This window comes from Mugil cephalus, chromosome 5 (assembly GCF_022458985.1).
Source record: "Mugil cephalus isolate CIBA_MC_2020 chromosome 5, CIBA_Mcephalus_1.1, whole genome shotgun sequence".
Classification (NCBI taxonomy): domain Eukaryota; kingdom Metazoa; phylum Chordata; class Actinopteri; order Mugiliformes; family Mugilidae; genus Mugil; species Mugil cephalus.
In genome coordinates, this window is record NC_061774.1 from 14,522,977 (window position 1) to 14,542,357 (window position 19,381).

Below are 19,381 nucleotides of genomic sequence, written 5' to 3' on the forward strand. Positions count from 1 at the left end.
GTGATAAGATAATGCGCAGCGTCTCTTATCCGTGCCAGCAGCTATCAGGGCGATGTGTGATGGTGTAATGCGCTGGCTAATGCGGCTGCTCACGCAGCTGGTGACAATATTCGACGAGGGATTTTTTAAAGCGGGCCCTTTTGACGTGTGTTGGGTGGGTTGTCGGTGTTGTACGGCACGCCATCCCACTCCAGAAACACATCTGGGGCTGATTCACAGTGAGCTGGCCCAGAGGTGAACCCGTCAAGCTGAGGGGAGCGAGTGGAATGGTGGGGGGGTTAGGGGGGTGGGTGGTTCCACGAGGACCAGAGCAGAGTGGATGGTCCGCCTTCAGTGATGCCGTGAAACTCATGCCCACTACATGTGGATAGGGTTACACTCCGACGGTTACGCGCACAGTGTATATAGGTCAAAATCAAACGACCGTGCTTCTGTTACATAACAAAAAAAGAAACGTCTGGAACTCATGAGCGGTGAATACGCGACTCGTTAAGAGCATCTGTCCCTGACAAGCCCCCGTAGTCCGGGTAGTATCTGAGAGCAGCAGCACTTAAATCACTCTCCTTCGTCCGAGAAAAAAGATAAGGTGTGTGAAATGTCTTTCTGACCTCACAACCTCTTTCCTTTTTATCTCCGGCCTCTTTCCTGTTGATCTGAAACTATCGTGACGAAGTCCTCAGTCCCCGCTTTCCATTGGCAAGCTAAACTGGGATTTCCTTTCAGAACTAAAATAGTAAGCTGAACTAGAGTAAGCGCTCTGTGGCGATTTAAGACGTGGACTACGGTGTGTGTGTGTGTGTGTGGTTTGTGCTCATGAAGGAGGTGATAAGGTGGTGTGGGAAGACCTTTGTGTACTGTTTTATTTAGCTGTTTCTCTTTGTTTTGTTTCAGAAGCCATCTGCAAAACTGCAAAAAGCAATATGTGCTAATATATGTTTTTATTAACCTTGGTCTAAAGCAATTTATAAATATACATGATTATTATCATTTTGCATTCAATATTAAAGAATTCAAATAATACACAGGTTCATATATTTATGTTTTCATGTCAATGTGTGAACATAAACATAGACACATACATGCGTGGGATTACACCTGGGGAATGAATGGGCTCTCATTAAATTTGTGGGGGAATATTAAAAAAATACATATAAAAATTTTCTAATCAACCAACGATTTCTATCGTTATAGATTACCAACCTACCTAACCACCCACACATCCATCCATCCATCTATCCGTCCATCCATGTTCCCTGTTTAACCCAGTTCCCAGCCTCTGTTGGTCTCTGTGCTGCTCCGTCATGTCCTGCCATCATCCCCCCACAGAGGAAGGCTTTTCGGGCCCTCCTGCACTGGCCTCCGGGCCCTAACACAAACCAGATGTGGGGAGAGGGGAATCTCGTACAACAGTGTCTGAAGAGTCAGCTGGAGGCGCTTGGCTCACCCAAGCCACATCCAGAGGACGATGATGCACTCAGACCTCAAACATTCACTGATAAACCTCACACACCCAGAAATCTGACGATCTCTCTCTCTCTCTCTCTCTCTCTCTCTCATAAGATGAATTTAATACAGTTCAATAGACGTGTATTGTCCAAAGTCCATCATATTGTGTAAGGTGAAGTCCCAGCTGCACTGTTTCCTTATGGACGGGTTAGTGTGTCTCTGTCCGTTTTTATGTTTTTATGTGACGGTTTTTATTATCGGTCCTGATGTTTGCAAAAACTCTGAATGTGATTCACAGGCCGGGCATCCATCTAAGCTCTCATCAGCCTTCTGATACAGTGGATGCTTCATTGGTTATGTTTCATATAAACATTGAATTGGCACCAGATGGTCAGTTTATTCACTGTATATCTTTAAATGCACAGTAAGGTAACTGTAAGAATATTATCATCAATATTTTCATCACCAAGTATTATTATTTATTTATTATGACTTGAAATTGTCAGACTTTTCTAGTTGTCTAGTTGGCTCTCTAGGGCAAATACTCGTGACATTGCAAAGTGCTACAACATATTACCAAGGAAATAATAAATCCTAACTGACCAAAGGTAACAGGCTCACCCTGGAGATGAATTGAAATGATGAAGCTCTCTGAAGTTCCCTGACAAATCTTGCTGGTTTTCTCATCATTTTATATCACTATAATCATTAAGAAACCTTTGATCTTTGGGGTGGATCTCTGAATGACAGTGTCACAAATACACGTAATTATACTTATTAATCCGTCAAGCCAAGCGAGGAATGTGGTTCTTTTGGCTCGTGTCGCTGTCTCCCTGACACGCACATACAGTATGCACCTCACCGGAACGCTCCACATGACCAGGAAAATGCACAACAGTCCCGTGTTTTTTTTTTTTTTTCAGACAATCATGAGACTTTCAAAACGGTTCCTGTTCTGGCACATATGGGTTGTTTGGAAAAAGTGAGGTGAGGCGTGCCGCTTGGCCAGGCACTGACAAATTCCTGACACGGGTCCTTAGCCTGGACTGTGAAAATGTGAAAATGGTGTGGTTAGTGGAAACACATCAGCAACCTTCATACTTTTCTTTGGCTTTTGGTGCCATTAGAGCTCCATATTACATCCTTTATCTCCCACCACTCTGTCACTTCTTCACACCTCCTACTCGATCAGCGTCCGTTGTTACCAATGCAAATGTGATACAGACAGACGGAGGTGAGCAGTTTCTGGAACTGCCCTTTACTTGGTTAAAATGTCATTGAAGTCAATTGATCACCAACTGTTTACACAAGAATTTAATCTCTGTCAGCGTCCATTTAATGTGTAAACCTTCATACATCTCTGTAAATCTGCCAGTCAGTTAGTTTAAGTAGAGTTCATTAATAGTTATAGAGGGGCCTTGGTATCAAATCAAAGCTCTGGCAGGACCTCTGCCCCAGAAGAACTGGAAGCAATAGAAGCAATCCGCGTGGTAGGGTTGAAAAGATACCATGAAACCAAAGCTGAAAGTTTGTTAACATAGTAATGTTAGCACTACATAATCCGTGTTTTATTGTAATATGAGAATTGGAATGAATCATAACTAAACCTGCTTTTGTTCAGGTACATGAATTGTTTATGTTTAGCTTTTTATCGTGTAATCATTACTGAGCCAAACCCTCGAGCAGCACGCAGATCTCATGCTGGTAGGGAGACAAAAATAAAGACGCAGGTCGAAGGTTATCGTCGATAACGTTAAAAAAAATTTGTGTGTTGTTTGAGCTTCATCCACGTCATAACCCCTCCTGTGCCATTGCCGGACTCTACATTATTTCCTCCTCCATCTGCAGGTTCCTTGGGAAAGTGTTTTCTGTACCTAAATACAAAAATAGCTCTCAATTAGTCAAGTATTTCCTGTATAGTGTCATACTGCATAACCAAGATTCTTTTATTTCTCTGAACCTGTAAGATTGTCTCTCCGATTTCCTTGTTTGCTGTATTTTATTTGCTTATTTTCCTTGTGTGAGTAAAGCCAGATCAGTCAACAAAGATTTTTCTCGTTGATCATTCTTTACTCATGAGCGATTCCAGTGACTGATGAACACTTCCTTATAAATGTTACGTTTGTCATTTACAAAGAAGATCCATTCCTCATTCATTTCATAGCAACTGCTCATTATTATTTATTTTGTTTTGGGGGGTGGGGGGTAACCGTCATAATGTTATGCCTGATCACTGTATATGTTTATATATGTTTATATGCACAGTAAGGTGATTATAAGAACATTATCATCAGTATTTTCATTGCCAAGTATTGTTGTTTATTTATCATTGTTAGGCTTTATTACGTGGTGTTGCATCATAAACACATTTCAAGAGGAACCAAGTTACATTTAGCGTTTAGCAAGTAAACAAATCAAAATCAAAAACTTGTCATCAAAAACAAGAACTCAGTGCCGGTTGATTTTAGTCTGATCGAGATCACCGCCTCCTGTTGTGTGTCCCTCTGAAAGCAAGTGGTCTGTGATATGAATGTAATTCTTGTAGTACATTTATTTATTTATTTATTTATTGGTGGTGGTAAAAATCGCTGAACTTATATAATTTCTGATGTAAACACGGGGAGTGACGCTGAGCTCTCATAAACTGTGGGGCCTGCGGCCATCTCTCTGTTTTTCACCAATAAAATGACTGTACACACTTTTATCTTGAGTAGTAATTTCCCGTAGCCGAGTTAATGTATTTCATGTGTGAAATCTTATCTGACATTGAATGCAGGGGGGCGCTAGTGAGCCAATTAAATGTTGCTATTTGTTTTGTTTAACAGTCTCTGTATTTAAAGTCTGGATCAAATGAGAGAACATTTAACTCAATGTTACTAATATTTAGCATTTGATTAAGGCGACGATTTGGTTTTAAACTGAAATAGTTCCGTTTGTATTTTTTCCACTGAGTAGACTCCTCTCACGTTTAATTAGTATGAATGAACCGTGGAATTGTGAGGACAAGGACAATGACATTCTCTCTCTTAACAGCTATAGATTTGACATTGTCCTTTTGGCCAAATATATATACATTATACCTACACGAGCATGCGTAAAGGATGCTTACATAATAGATAACCAGTAAGCGTGGACGCCAATTGCCAACTGAATGGCGAGTCCAAGCTATTCATTCATTGGGTGCCACAATTGTAAAATCCGCGCCTCACCTGTCACGGACGTCACTGCACTTCACTGCATCAGAGGGATAATATGACATTGGTGTACGATCGAGGAGGTGGAGCCACTGGCACTCCAGGAAAAAGTATTTAAAATAGGGGGAGTGCACCGGAGCCTTTGTGGATTTTGACATTGGAGAGAGGCAGAAGCATCACTTTATAACAGGGAAACTACAAGTCACGGAACCGACTCCAGCGACGACGACAAAACCTGAGACATGTGCGGTAAGTTTACTTTTCGGTGTGTTGCAACTTCTTGAAGCTGCTGGAAACAGTTGCGCGCGTTGCGCACGACAATAGCTTGAGTCGTTTGGCCGGACAGCAGTGGGGGGACAGTGGCCAGTATCACGATACCCATGTTACAGTCTAAGAGATAAAGAGAGAAATTAGCCAGAGAGATCAAGGCCACGTAGTGTCATGTAGTTTTTGATATCGCCTCGCCTTAGTCGAAACAATGCTACTAAACTTGAAGTGCAACACGGGCCACTGTTAAAGGTTTCTGGTCGGTGTGGATATCTGCTACGTGTCAATGTTTTCTCTTAAGGGTGTAAACGACAGGATGGGAAAGTCATTCCGGTTACGGTTCAGATACATACTGGTTGGATAGTTATCATGTCCTCATGAAGTGTCTCACATTGGAAAGTCACAACTTAATTCCCGTGACGCTGAGATCCCGGTTGTAATCTCGCACCTTTTGACATCTTACCGCGACTCAGACTCGAACACGTAATTTACAGCCGAGAAGTAAACCTTTTGATAGTTCTTCGGCCTCACCTCCAGTCTGCAGGGAAGAGTGCGAGATTGTGGGAGTTTACCTCACCCCGTCTACCTGGCTGCTCCAACACTGCGCGCAATGTGCTTCCATCAATGGCCAGCTGTGTGCCTGTGGGAGCGGAGCTGCCCGGAACATTCCTACACACCGCATACACTGACACACACACAAGCACGCACACACACACTCACACAGAGCTGGCTTCCACCATTTCAGAGACAACAAACCCGAGTAACACTCCCTATACTTAGAAAACGTTTTGTGCAACAACGTAATGATGTGGGATTTTTTGGTCCCCAGTGTATGTGTGTAAACAAACTTATGTCCCCACAATATGTTGAGTGAAGTTATGTGTGTGGTGATGCTTACTCTGCTTGTTGTGTATTATTATCCTTTCCAGGTGCATTATTTCAATAAGGTCACACAGTATAACACAGCCCAAAGCAACCCCTCTGGCTTCAGTGACCGGCCGTCTTCTTCTTTAATGTCACGAATGTAATGATCCTGTGATGAATACATTAAAAAGAACCGCGCTCTTTGTGGCCACGTCCTGCTTTCACACTCTCAGCATCTCAAATTGTGTTCCTGTTTCTCCTCTCCCAAAAGGAATCTTTGCCTACCTGAATTACCGAGTGCCTCGCACCAGAAAGGAGATATTTGAGACGCTGGTGAAGGGACTGCAGAGGCTGGAGTACAGAGGCTACGATTCAGCAGGTGAGACACTCGGCTTCACAGAGTTTGGACTTGAACCACTTCAACTCAGCCCTGAAACACATACTTCTACGAATTGTGTTTGAGGCTAAAGAAAGCCACGGACAGCCCCGGAACGGTTTCTTGCTCGATTGGCGCTGTATAATCATGCTACTTTGGAATGCTTCCTGTGCATCTCATTGAGAACATGTCAGCTTTTACTAGAATGAGGACAAACCGGTGTAACGGGTGCCACTTACAACTTCTTTTCAAACAGCTTTGACCCTAAAATAAGACATATTGCTTAGATATAACTCACTTTAAATAAGAGTTAAAGATCTCATCTGCGTGCTCGAGTTGAAAGCAGTGGGGTAGTCCACCACTGCCTTTAGCTGTTGCATTTCCAGAAAGTCCACCTGACATAGTTTGGCACAGAGAGACAATGGATATATCAATTGCTCAGAGGGCGTGACATTTACATGGTTCTCCTTTTAGAACGTTCTGTCCGCATGTTTTCAAACAATCCCTAGGTTTTAAGGAGCTTGCCATAATTTGAGAAGAGTGCAGCATTTAGAAATGCTTCACAAAAACACACCCACACGCACGTTCTGTTTGTTCATCCTGGTCCAACAGGATGAAGCCACATAATGATGAGGTACTACGACGGCTGCAAATAGACACACGTGTGCCTGTTTGCCCGCTCTGATAGCAAATAACACCTTTGATAGTTATGTGTGTTTTGAAATCCCAAGACACTCCCAAGGACTTTTTACGACGCCATCATTATTAACTTTTTGATATATTTATAATTTGATGAAGGCCAGATTTGCCATGGCCTTTTTACTAACAGCCATTTGGTATGATCAGTAAAATAGATGATTTAATTCCTTCATCATCCCTCCATCTGTTTGCAGGTATCGCTGTGGATTGCCCTAACAAGACAACCAGTGACAGCGGCAACAACAACATCTGTTTGATCAAGAAGAAAGGCAAAGTCAAGGCTCTGGATGAGGAGCTATACAGTAGGTTTATGCACATTTATGTGCAAATAACGCTGGTTTTGTTTTCTGACTGCTGTATTTAGTGAAACGTCCTTGGACATATTGTGCTGTGTTTGTCCATTTGTCAAATCCCCCTGACTCCTGCTCACATCAGTAAAACACCTTGCGTTGTGCTTTGTTCAGAGAACGACTCCGTGGACCTGGACCAAGAGCTGTGCACGCACTTCGGCCTCGCTCACACTCGCTGGGCCACACACGGAGAGCCGAGCGCTCTCAACTGCCACCCTCATCGCTCTGACAAGTCAAATGGTAAATTAACTCACGGCATCTTAGCACAAATGGCTTCAATTAAGCATAGAAAAGAGTTGTGGTGTACTATGGTTATAGGTGTGGTGTCAACTGTGTATCTTGGCTTTAAACCAGGTTACTGTAAACAACGGCAATTTAAAACTTGAACACACCTTCTCACTCGTTTTGACTTTAGTTTTAATATTTTCTACTGTGCACACTAAAATAATACTGAAGACATCGTAGTTGCAAAGGAACTGATATGGAATGATACAGGAAAGAACAGAAACAAAATTCTTAGAAGTGGCTAACACTGACTTTATGGTGTAGTCACGTGGAATGGTCTTGAGCCAATTCCCATGGGTGTTGAACACTTGTTGGCTGCTTTACCTTCACTGTGGTCCAGCCCATCCCAAATCACCCTCCTTCCTGGTCAAATATCCCTTACGCCTGGAGGCGTGTTTTGCTTCTTTGTCCTACTGGGAGGGGGGGCGGGGGGGCTGCCGGTCCAGCAGCCTATCCAGGAATAATTTTGCTTAAATCATACATACCTGTTTTGAATAACAACAATATCGGCAACTTGTTGAGCGTTGAAGGTGTGGCAGCTCTAATTATAGCCTGCTCATGTCAAAGAAACTGAAACTTGTAGAGCCTCTCATGATAATCATGTCAATCACTTGTCAGAGTTTGTCGTCATCCACAACGGCATCATCACCAACTACAAAGAGCTGAAGGCGTACCTGGTAAGTGACCGTGTCATCACACATTCCTCATGTGCACAAATCTATTTCACTGATTCATCTTTCCAGTACAATTCCACGATAGATTCATGTCAACCTTTAAATGACAGTCATAATGATATATAAGACAACGTTGAAATTACTACACAGGCCCATGTTTGTATGTTATATCATCACTTTAACTAAGGAGTTATTGAAGATGTCGTCTTGTCATTCTAGATAGTTATTAATCCACAATACAAAGTCTGACGCTGGGTCCTCTTCCCTCTTATCAGCATCGACATGGAAACTTCTTTTATCTTTCTTTCATATCAATCTTGTTGTGGTCCTGAGTGCGTTTTGTACCTTCCCCAGATCACCAAAGGGTATGAGTTTGAGTCCGAGACAGACACGGAGGTGATCCCGAAGCTGATCAAATATGTGTACGACAACCGGGAGGACGACAACATCACCTTCTCCACGCTGGTGGAGAGGGTCATTCAGCAGCTGGTGAGCGGCTCGCACAGCGGCAACACTGACTAAACCCACTTCGTAGCACAACCAGCAGTGATTTCTCCACTTCTGTTTCACGTTGGTGTGTTGTTTAACCTCAGCTACAGCGATGGAAATTTTAACAGCCAGCTTCCTGTAACTACGATGGGTAATATTGTGTCGCTAAGTGTCGTAAAACTGACACACAGTCTTTGACCAGCCGCACACACACATACAGTAATTTACTGATCATACACTGCTTAAATTTCCAGTCTATTAAAATACTGTGTCAAAAACATTCTCCATGGCAACCGCCCCAACAGCGTAACGAGTCGCGTCATCACTCATAGAAAAAGTTTCGTTTTTTTTCAACTGAGATGGAGCAAGCCTCACTTTTCCACTGCGTGAGTAATGACTCAAAGCTTCACACTCAGAGGAGCGAGGGAATAAGAGAAGGAAAAAAGCGGCCATTTGGGGTTCAGAGTAATGGGAACCAGATAGCCTGCACAATACAAATACTGCCTCACAACAATGACACCCTCCCTCGCCTCCTGCTCCATGCTTGCTTACGCACCCAACTCCTTTCACCAACACAAACACACACACACCCAGTCGGCTCGGCCTCTAGTAACCACCGCAGGCGGCCCTGCACTCAGTTCTGTCGAAATACAGCAGTGTTGTACAACAGAGGTCTTATTTCTGTTAAACACCCCCCGCAATCCGCTGCAACTTTCACAGGGCCCAGAGGAACGTTTGTTTGTGTTCAGAAGATATTTCTCCTTAAATGCTGTGCGCTTTCCTAGAACGCGCGACCACCTTCCCGTTACCATTTGAAATCTTATAAGTGCCCACTTCGACATTTATTTACGAGCTCTCTTTCATCAAGCTTATGTAAACTCTCTGTTTCCTCCGCTGCTTAGGAGGGGGCCTTCGCTCTGGTGTTTAAAAGCCGTCATTACCCTGGAGAGGCCGTGTCTACCAGGTTTGTGTACACACACACACACACGCGCGCACACACACACACGCACCCACGCACTGCCCTGACATTTCACTTATGGTCCAGTCTCTGTTCAATGAGCTAGCCCCACTGGAGATGAGTCATCCCTGTTATTCCCACTATGAAGCAATACCAAAGCTGATTTTAGGAGACTCACATGAATTTACACATTGAGGCTTATCTTAGATTCCACTGATTTAAAGTGACACTGGAACGTTATACAATTGCGTGTACGTGCGTGTACATGAGTAAGTTCCCGTCTGGCTCCATGTGTCAGCACAATGTGCATCTTGAGACCAGAGGTTGAATTCAGGTTCTCCCTCCTGGGGCCTCTGGCCCCTGGACTGCTGGCCCTACTACCTACTCTGTAACTCATTACTCAGACCAGAGAGTTTCCTGTTTCAGCTCCGGGAAGTGTGCCTAAGCTGCATAAGATAATTACTCTGCATCATTTTATTTCATGTTAAACCTTTCCTGGTTCAGTTCACTGTCACGGATCACGGATAAGGGAGATCGGTGGAGCGCCGGGAGTGAGGTTATAAGGGAGAGACAAAAGGAGCAGGGCAGGAAGGCAGAGAAATACGCAAAGAGAGATAAGAGGGCTGTAACTTGTGCTCTATGCAAATATCTTGTCAGTCAGTGGCATTGCTGTCGGTGACGCGTCTCTTGTCACTCACCCGCTGCCGCTGAAGACAGAATTCGTTTCCATCTGATCTGTCTGCTGTGTGCTGTAGTGGTTTGTGTAGAAAACAAAGCGGGAGATAGCTGATAGCCGAGATACGTGGCATCGGTTTTGCAGTTTACATGTTCACTGGTCAGCGTCGCCTGCCAAGATGGACGGAGTGAGGAATGTTTGTAATTATCTAGTGACGCTCAACCTCCTCCCAGCAGGAGTTCTACTTTCATCATCTCAGCTTAATGTCCTCTGACAATTCCTTGCTTTGTAGTTATTCTGCTTTCCCTCTTCGCACCACCCTGTCCTTCTGCGAGTTTGCCTTAATTTCTATCTATCTATCTATCATCCGGTCCCTTATTGCCGTCCCTCTCTGCATCGGTGCAAATGTTGTATTGGATAGCGACCATATGTTCCTGTTTGCAAGCCTCCCTTTTTTAAGCCCCACACCCTTTAAAACCCTTTAAAACAACAAGCGCCTGTGCATCAGCACTTCCCCAGAGAAATGTCTCAAAGCAGACGGATCCGGACAAGAGCGAGGCGAGTAGCGAGGAGAGACCTGTGATAATGGCCGACATGACGCGCATTTTTTTTTTTTGTTTTGTTACGCTTTCTGCATCGTGATCACTTGACAGGTGTTTAGGCTTCTTCTATTTCAAGGTTCACCTGTATCCAGTGCCTGCATATCAATGCCTCCACAGCCAATAGGAGAAACACACATGGAAAAAGTAGCCAATGAGGAAGCAGTGCGCCGTCAGCAAATCCTGGAGCAGCGTAGCCACACCTTAAAAGACGGATCTGTTAGCCTTTTCTAAATCAGAAAAACAATGAAGAATGTCTGGACAGGTTCAAACTTAGGATTGTGTACATAATCTTATTAAACGTCAAATATTGAATATGTGATGGCACATGGGAGTAGAATAGAGAGGAGAACACATAGAGAAGTTGTAGGTAGTGCCTTCTGGTTGTACACAACGCAACAGGATGCCAAAGCATCACATGAGAATGCATGTCTGACATTGCTGTGCGCCTGGAAAAACCTAATCCCTCACTCACACATCTCTCCTTCTCCCTCTTCGCCCTCTCCCCATCCCCTCTGCCCGCTTCATTCTCTTCTCCGCAGGAGAGGAAGTCCGCTGCTCATTGGTGTGCGAAGCGAGCACGAGCTGTCGACCGAGAACATCCCCATCCAGTACAACAGTGGTGAGCTCTGTTCCCCTCTCTCCGTCTGCCATTATCCGCTTACACTGCACCTTAAATATCTGCCTAAACGCGTTCTGACAGAGATGTGCTGTTACACATTGACAGCAGTATACGAAGCTCAGAGTCCTATAAATTAGAGAGAGTATGTGGTAAATTATTAAACTTATTACTCATATATTAATGATAATTACGCAATCGTAGAACAACAGTTGTAGTTTTATTGACATGCAAAGACAGGGGAGCATAAAAGAAAATGACATCACTGTCATTTTCAAATTGAAGGAAGTCCTGAATAATAGCATTTTGCTTTACCATTTTGTTTTAAACACATCTTTAAAGGATAAGGCAAACGGAGGTTGAAATCAGCAGTGCATTAGCATTTAAAATCTTTCTGCGTCTGTCACAATCAATCTTAATAATTCCTCAAATGTTAACAATGCGTCATTAGTTCTGCATGTTCTTTGTCTTTTTTTTTTTTTTTTTAAATGCTGAACTCATTCCTTGGGTAGTTTCGAGCAACTCAAATGGGGGTATAGTAAATATTTGTTGTGCCATAAAAAAAAAATATAAAACTGTTACTGTAGAAGAAGTGTCAATGGCTTCACCAGATTATTACTAGGGGTACTATTATTAGGCTTTGTAAAAACCCTTTCAAATCAACTGTGATGAAGCTTTCATTTTACACGATCAGGCTTCACTCACACGCTAAACATGCACCACATGAAACCTAAGCCTTTAAACTTTTTACAGGAATGTTTAAACATACTATCAAGGGAGTATCTGTCCCTCGTTTTCTTCGTGGATTTCAGCATAATGTGGCTCTGATTCCCTCAGATGTAGCCTACACAGATCCACAGTAACTGCCAAAAGGATTCTCTTTGTTAAATCTGAAAGTAATACAAGATGTTATGGGCCTCTTCTTTTAGCTGCGCAGTAATTCTTTTAAAAACCTTCTTTTTTCCCCCTCCTTTAAGTGTTTCCAGGGACTTCTGTGTACAAGAAAGCAGTCTTATTCAAAAGCTTCCTGAAAGGAATCTAGTTCAAAATCTAGATCAGAAAGAAACACAGTCTGAGAGGGAGTTTGTCTTTAAACTGTGCAACTGTTGAATGCTGCGTAGAAGTGACCATCATGATAATTTACCACAACAACCTGCTTTTTATGTTGCTTAAGTCACTGTCTTATCTGTTAACTTGGTTATTTATGGCTCAGGTGAAAATAATCCAAAGTCCACAAGAGATGCTGTCGAGTTTTTTTAATGGCTTAAAAATATTTCAACTTATTTTTAGCTTTCTTTTCTATATTTTATATAGTAAGTCAAAGTGAAAAGGTTTCCACACATCCTTTTCAAGTTACTGGATTACCTTAAGCAGACCTTAAGCCTTCAGTAAAAAAACAAAACAAAAACAAAAACAAAAAACAAACACATATCTTATTCAAAGGTGTGTTTCGTATTATATGTTTGAATGGTTCAGAAAGACACAATACAAAAGAGAAGTTAAACAATTTAAGGAGGGTGTAGCCTGTATCTGATGAACAGCTGGAGAGGAAGGAAGCATGACACCAAAATTGCAGCTAAGAATCCGTAGCAGTTCTGGCTCGTGTTTGTTTTTAAAGTATAAAAAATTTTGGATGTTCTTTCATCATTTTTAATAGTCTTTCAATTTTAAAAGTAGATTTAAAAGATTTTACATGTGTACGCAAACCCATTTCAGTAGCAGTGACCTGACCACATCTGGACGTTTAGAGGAAGAATTCAGGTGATGAGCACATCTTGAGCGTTTTAGTCCTGACCTTTGACTTCTTTGACCCTACAGGTCGCTACAAGGAGGAAGTCCACGAGAAGAACAGCCATAACAGGCCCGACTGCTCCAATGACATGAACTCTGTGGGCGATGGAAGGGCTGTGGAGTATTACTTTGCATCTGACGCTAGGTGAGGAAGCACTTACCTGTGCTCAGGTTGTTTATTGACATCTCCTTTCTTTCCTCTCCACAACATTCAGTAACATGTCTTTCTCAACCCGCAGTGCCATCATTGAGCACACCAACAAGGTGTTGTACATGGAGGACGACGACATCGCAGTCGTGACCGGAGGGAAACTCTCCATCCACAGGATGAACCGGCAGGCCGGTGAAGATCCAGTGAGAGCAATTCAGACCCTACAGATGGAGATGCAGCAGATCATGAAAGGTCAGTTTATGGCCAAAAAGACCACTTTGTTTTATGTTCAATAGTAGGACATAAGGCTGTAACAAAAAAGGATTCACGAGGCACAATATGAACAGTGCTACCAATCTAGTGAACAGACTTAGACTTGGTCGCCCTCTGCTGGTTGAATACTGAAAACATAAACACTGCCTGTGAATGTTTAACCTCACATTCGTCATGTAACCAGATAATAACCAGATAATACGATTTACGACTATCTTCTTCCTCTATCCAGGAAACTTTGACGCCTTCATGCAGAAGGAGATCTTTGAACAGCCGGAGTCAGTGGTCAACACCATGAGAGGTCGCATTTGTTTTGACTCCAACACAGGTGACCATTGATAATCTGTCCTACATTCAGAGGTTAAGGTTGTGTATTAAATGTCACATAAGCGGATTTTGCCATAGTTTGACAATCTGTTTCAACGCTGTTGAATATAACCCATCACTGCTGCCCCATATCTGCCACGCATAATGTATTCTACTAGTCACCACTAGTACGTAGACCGTCCTATACAGAGATGTTCACTGACTTGTTTCCAGTGGCTGATTTATATTCTTAGAGGTGTGAAGCAGTTTAACTTGCCATGTCCTGGTTTAACAAGTATTACTGTGTTGGTTTCCTCAGTGGTCCTTGGAGGGCTGAAGGACCACCTGAAAGAAATTAAACGTTGCAGGCGACTGATCATGATTGGCTGCGGCACAAGTTTCCACGCTGCAGTGGCTGTGAGTAGCACCATAAAATTTTAATTAGACGCTTGATGATAGCAATTTGTGTCAAACGGGGTAACAGCATTAATGTTCAAAACGTGAAATCCCTGTTTGAGTAGAGCCCAGTGACGGGGATTCAACTGTTTATTTACTCGCTCTTTCAGACCCGACAGATCCTTGAGGAGCTGACAGAGCTGCCCGTCATGGTGGAGCTGGCGAGTGACTTCCTGGACCGCAACACGCCTGTTTTCAGAGACGATGTTTGCTTCTTTATCAGCCAGTCAGGTGACAACAACACACAAACGATCGGGCACACTTGTCACTGCAGTCTGTTGTATTTTTTCATCCCCATGGCAAATTCTAACAGTCTTTTGTGAACGGTGCTCGCTGTAATTCTACATTATGAACTTTTTTCTTTTCTTTTTTTTCTTTCGGCTCCCTTAGGAGAGACAGCAGACACTTTGATGGCACTGCGCTACTGCAAGGACCATGGGGCACTCACAGTTGGTATAACCAACACTGTGGGCAGCTCCATTTGCAGAGAGACTACATGTGGAGTTCACATCAATGCTGGACCTGAGATAGGAGTGGCTAGCACCAAGGTACTGTTTACACTGTACACCTGTGGGTTCTTGAAATCTTTTCACAACCTTTTCAGGATGCTGCAACAGCAAACCAGATGTTTTTTTCGTGGTGTCATTACACTGCACTGTTGCACAGCTTAGGGTTAAACCTGTGTTTCTTGTGTGTTCGATCCAGGCTTATACCAGTCAGTTTGTGGCCCTCGTCATGTTCAGCCTGATGCTGAGTGAGGACAGACTCTCACTACAGCAGAGAAGACTGGACATTATCAACAGCCTCAAGGTGCTGCCAGGTGTGTACTCAACAAGTGACACACACTAAGCCAAAACATTAATACTCCCATTAAACATATTTACATGAATCACTCTCCTTCTCTCCCAGAACTGATAAAAAAAGTGTTGGCTCTGGATGAGAAGATTAAGGACATCGCAAATGAACTCTATCAGCAAAGATCCCTCCTGGTTATGGGCCGAGGTTTCAACTATGCCACCTGCCTAGAGGGGGCGCTGGTGAGTGTAACATGCTACAGTTAAAAACCACAGACCATAAAATATGGATGGCGTGCCCCCACTTCCTTGCATTGGCCAAACTGACGCTATTCTCCTGGTGATACGGGCATCTTGTAATGTCGGGTATCGTGGTATCGATGACCACAATTCCACCAGACTCACCTGTGTTTCGATTAGTTGATACTACGCTCTGCTCTGCCAGTTGCAATGTTGAATTGTACGCTGTATTTATTTTAAAAAATAGTTTTTACAACTCTTGCGGTCCTACGGTTCCACTTTACGGAGCAGTTGACATGGTAACAGATGATGTCACATCCTGTTTCTCTATCATCAAATAATTACCTAAAACTAAACTTATCCAAATAATGGACACTTTAACATGCATCAGCATTATATTAACGACCTAAAATGACAGAAACCGTCCTTGAAAGGACATTGCTCGACGTGTATTTTAGTGTTTTAGTTTGGCCAAAGTCCCATCCACTAACATGGAGGGGGTGGAGCTTATGACCTATTCTGCAGCCACCCACCAGGGGGAGCTCTACTTGCTTTGGCTTCACTTTAATCACTTCTTGCTAGTGATGAGTGAAGAGTGAATACATCAGATTATTCACAATAATAAATAATAAACTTCTTTTTATTGTTATTCAGAAAATTAAGGAGATCACATACATGCACTCGGAGGGCATCCTGGCTGGGGAGCTGAAGCACGGCCCTCTGGCCCTTGTAGACAAAGACATGCCCGTCATCATGATCATGATGAGAGATGCCTGCTATGTCAAGTGCCAAAATGCTCTGCAGCAAGTCACAGCCAGATCAGTAAGTCCTGGAAAAAACACAAGTCACTGCTGAGAAGCAATACATTCTGAGGTTAACAAAACTGAGCTAATCATTGTTAATGTTCCTGTCCTCTCGAATTCTCTCTCTGTTAGGGCCGGCCCATCGTCATCTGTTGCCAGGACGACTTGGACGTGACTAAGGATGCCTACCAGACTATTGAGCTGCCGCAAACAGTGGACTGTCTGCAGGGCATCCTCAGTGTCATCCCCCTGCAGCTTTTGTCATTCCACTTGGCCGTCCTGCGTGGATATGACGTAAGTAATAACGGTGCTGCTTTTGTTCATGTATTTTCTTTTTAACAAAGTCATCAAACAGGCTTTTATCAACCAGAACCTTAATGAGCTTAATGAGACATTCTGTGTCGGTGTCAGGGCCGCATCCATATCATCATTAGTCTATGAAATCTATAAATGTTCATTCTGTCTCTGTCAACTACATCAACTATCCAGAAAATGCTGAAGAGTAATAAGGCATATAAAGGTATAAAGGTAAATTTGCCATTCAAATTTTTGCGTGTATTTGCATAGGGTTTTCGAAGAGTTACAACCTAGTTTTCAGGCTGTAGTAAGTAACCTGGTGTGACCTGTATCATCATGAATGCACTATCGAGTTGTTCTCACAGTATGCGAGTGTGTCAAAGTATAATTTCCAAATGTAATTTACAAGCATCACAAGACCGTGCGAAGTTGCAGTTAATTAAACAGTGCAGAGTGGCTGTGGAGGCCAGCGTACCCTACTTCTCTATCTAAAGCTGTGTGTTTGCATATTGTGCAGTCTGTTTCACTTTCTTGTGGCAGTTTCAGTACTACTTCTAGATTTCCTGAGAGAGTTGGTTTTGCACGGCTTTCTGTTTCCACATTTAGCTTAAAAACACCTATTCGGTCGCATTTGGATGAGTACAAAATCTTGACATAGTTAAAAAAAAAAAAAGTGTAACGTTAATCTACCAGTGAGAGTTCAGTTAGACACTGATGAGTGAATGTGGGGGATTTCCTTTTCTTTCCTGTGCCTTTTTTTTTTTTTTTTAGTGAATTTCTATCAAGGTTACAGTGTGAAGGAGAAGTGCACCTTCCGTAGTGTGTTTATGTATCACATTATTTATGTCCAAATCTATATTCCATATTGTGGAACACCTATACAAGTATGCCTCTGTTAAACCACCTAACCTAGTATGATTTTATTTTTATTTTTTTAAAGCAAGAAAATAGGTTGTATAGTACAGCATCATTCATTGATTTCATGTAACCTGCTGTCTCTTTTCCAGGTTGACTGTCCCAGAAACTTGGCCAAGTCTGTAACAGTGGAATAATTACAGTTCACAAAGCCCAGGAGAGGGAACAGGGCACTTGTTTGTTTTTGTTTTTTTTGTTTTTTACTGTGCAATCAAACACTAAGTGTGTGTATGTGTGTGCGCGTGTGTGTCTATCGTTTTGAGGACTATTGTGAATTTTAGACCATCAGAACGGGGGGATCATTTGGAAAAGCAAATACGTTTTGGCTAATCCTCACTCAGTAACACTTCTTCAAAGAACCACATAAATATATGGGTGATATAGGTTAGAATGAAACTTAGGTAGTAGGCACTTAGCTGCTATGATTAAATTTAGGGTAAAAGGTTACAAAATATATATATGTGTGCGTGTGTGTGCGTGTGTGTGTTTGTGTGTTTGAATGAGAGGTATAGGGTACAATGGATTTGAGTGAAAATGTGAACTCCAATACACTAATACACTGATGAGAAATGGCCACTGTCATAGAGGCTTTGTGGAACAGTCTATGAAGGCAACATTCCCACAGTCCAAGTCACCTGTTGTGCCTTTTCTGAATCATGAGTTGAGCCAAAAACCCGTAAGTGGCCTGGCAGAATAGCATCGAAATGGTATATTGAAGTGTTTACAATTGTGCAATAGTGGGACCAATTGTGCATTATGAATGTACGCATTTGTGAGGTGATTACTCCTGTTCCTAGTTTTTTAATTTCTAATGTCCGTTTTGGACTTTTTACCTCTCTGCTACATCATGGAAAAACTGGGAATTAGAGTTCTTTACAAAACAGTTTTTAAATATGTCATTGTAAAGTCATGCAGTCGCAGTGGCCGGTGGGCCAGGGACCTATAGCTTTATTTTTTATTTTTTATTATTGTAATTTCATTGTAATTTATAGTATATTGTCTGTCTATTCTGTTTAACAGAATGGTAGGTTCCAAAGTCAGTTCATTGTAAAATGTGGCTCTTTTTTTTTCCAAACTCTCTATATTGAACTGAGCATTTTGAATATTTAAAGAGCTCTCCTGCTGCAAATATAAATCATGTATCATGACTTGATCATATCATGTCTGCCATTATTCTGTATTTAACTGACAATTTGTTTTTATAGGGGCCAAAGAGAGGGTTTGATTTACATCTTTTATACTGTATGTTTTATAGACATATGGGCACTATCAATCAATAAATAGATAAATCATTTTAGTCAAAGTGTCCTTCTTTTTTCTTTCCTGTCGGAGTTCATTGCAGCCATTTATATGTAACACTTATGCGTAACACGGAATTATACATTCCTTTGGTGGTATATTATGAGATGTATGGAATGAGTCCACTTCAGTTTGTAAAATAGATGCAGCAGTAAGACTTAGCAATGCGAGTAGCAAGAAGAGCATATATTTAAATCCACAACATAATTAATCTTTAATAAATTCAGCAAATCAGTATCAGCATCTTGTGAACTGCAGGGAAAAGGTACCTATACTTTTAACACCACAACTGTTACTTCACAGAATCAGATATTACATACAAATACAGTGTACTACTACTGCTAATAAAAAATAAAACAATAATAATAACAAATACAGTATATTACTACTGCTAATAAAAAATAAAACAATAATAATAACAAATGTAGGCAATATATTTTGATAATGACTTATCATTATTATTGTTATTAATAAATCATGTTGCAAAATGTGTCTCATAACTTTAATTTAATAAAAAAAAATAATTTCATTTAATGAAGTGGACAGATTCTGTTTGTTGA

The 19,381-nt window shown here is 42.0% G+C and overlaps 1 protein-coding gene across 1 annotated transcript; it reads left to right on the top strand.

Annotated features, from left to right (window-relative positions):
* The first annotated feature begins 4,720 nt into the window (after positions 1-4,720).
* Positions 4,721-18,819, top strand: gfpt2 (glutamine-fructose-6-phosphate transaminase 2). The gene is made up of 19 exons (XM_047586073.1): positions 4,721-4,889; positions 6,043-6,150; positions 7,041-7,148; positions 7,311-7,436; positions 8,100-8,158; positions 8,510-8,644; positions 9,547-9,608; positions 11,420-11,499; positions 13,315-13,432; positions 13,527-13,690; positions 13,944-14,039; positions 14,337-14,434; positions 14,584-14,704; positions 14,864-15,021; positions 15,179-15,293; positions 15,383-15,510; positions 16,162-16,329; positions 16,443-16,604; positions 17,615-18,819. The coding sequence occupies exons 1-19, from the start codon at positions 4,883-4,885 to the stop codon at positions 17,657-17,659; spliced, it is 2,058 nt and encodes a 685-aa protein (XP_047442029.1). The 5' UTR covers positions 4,721-4,882; the 3' UTR covers positions 17,660-18,819.
* The last annotated feature ends 562 nt before the right edge of the window (positions 18,820-19,381 follow it).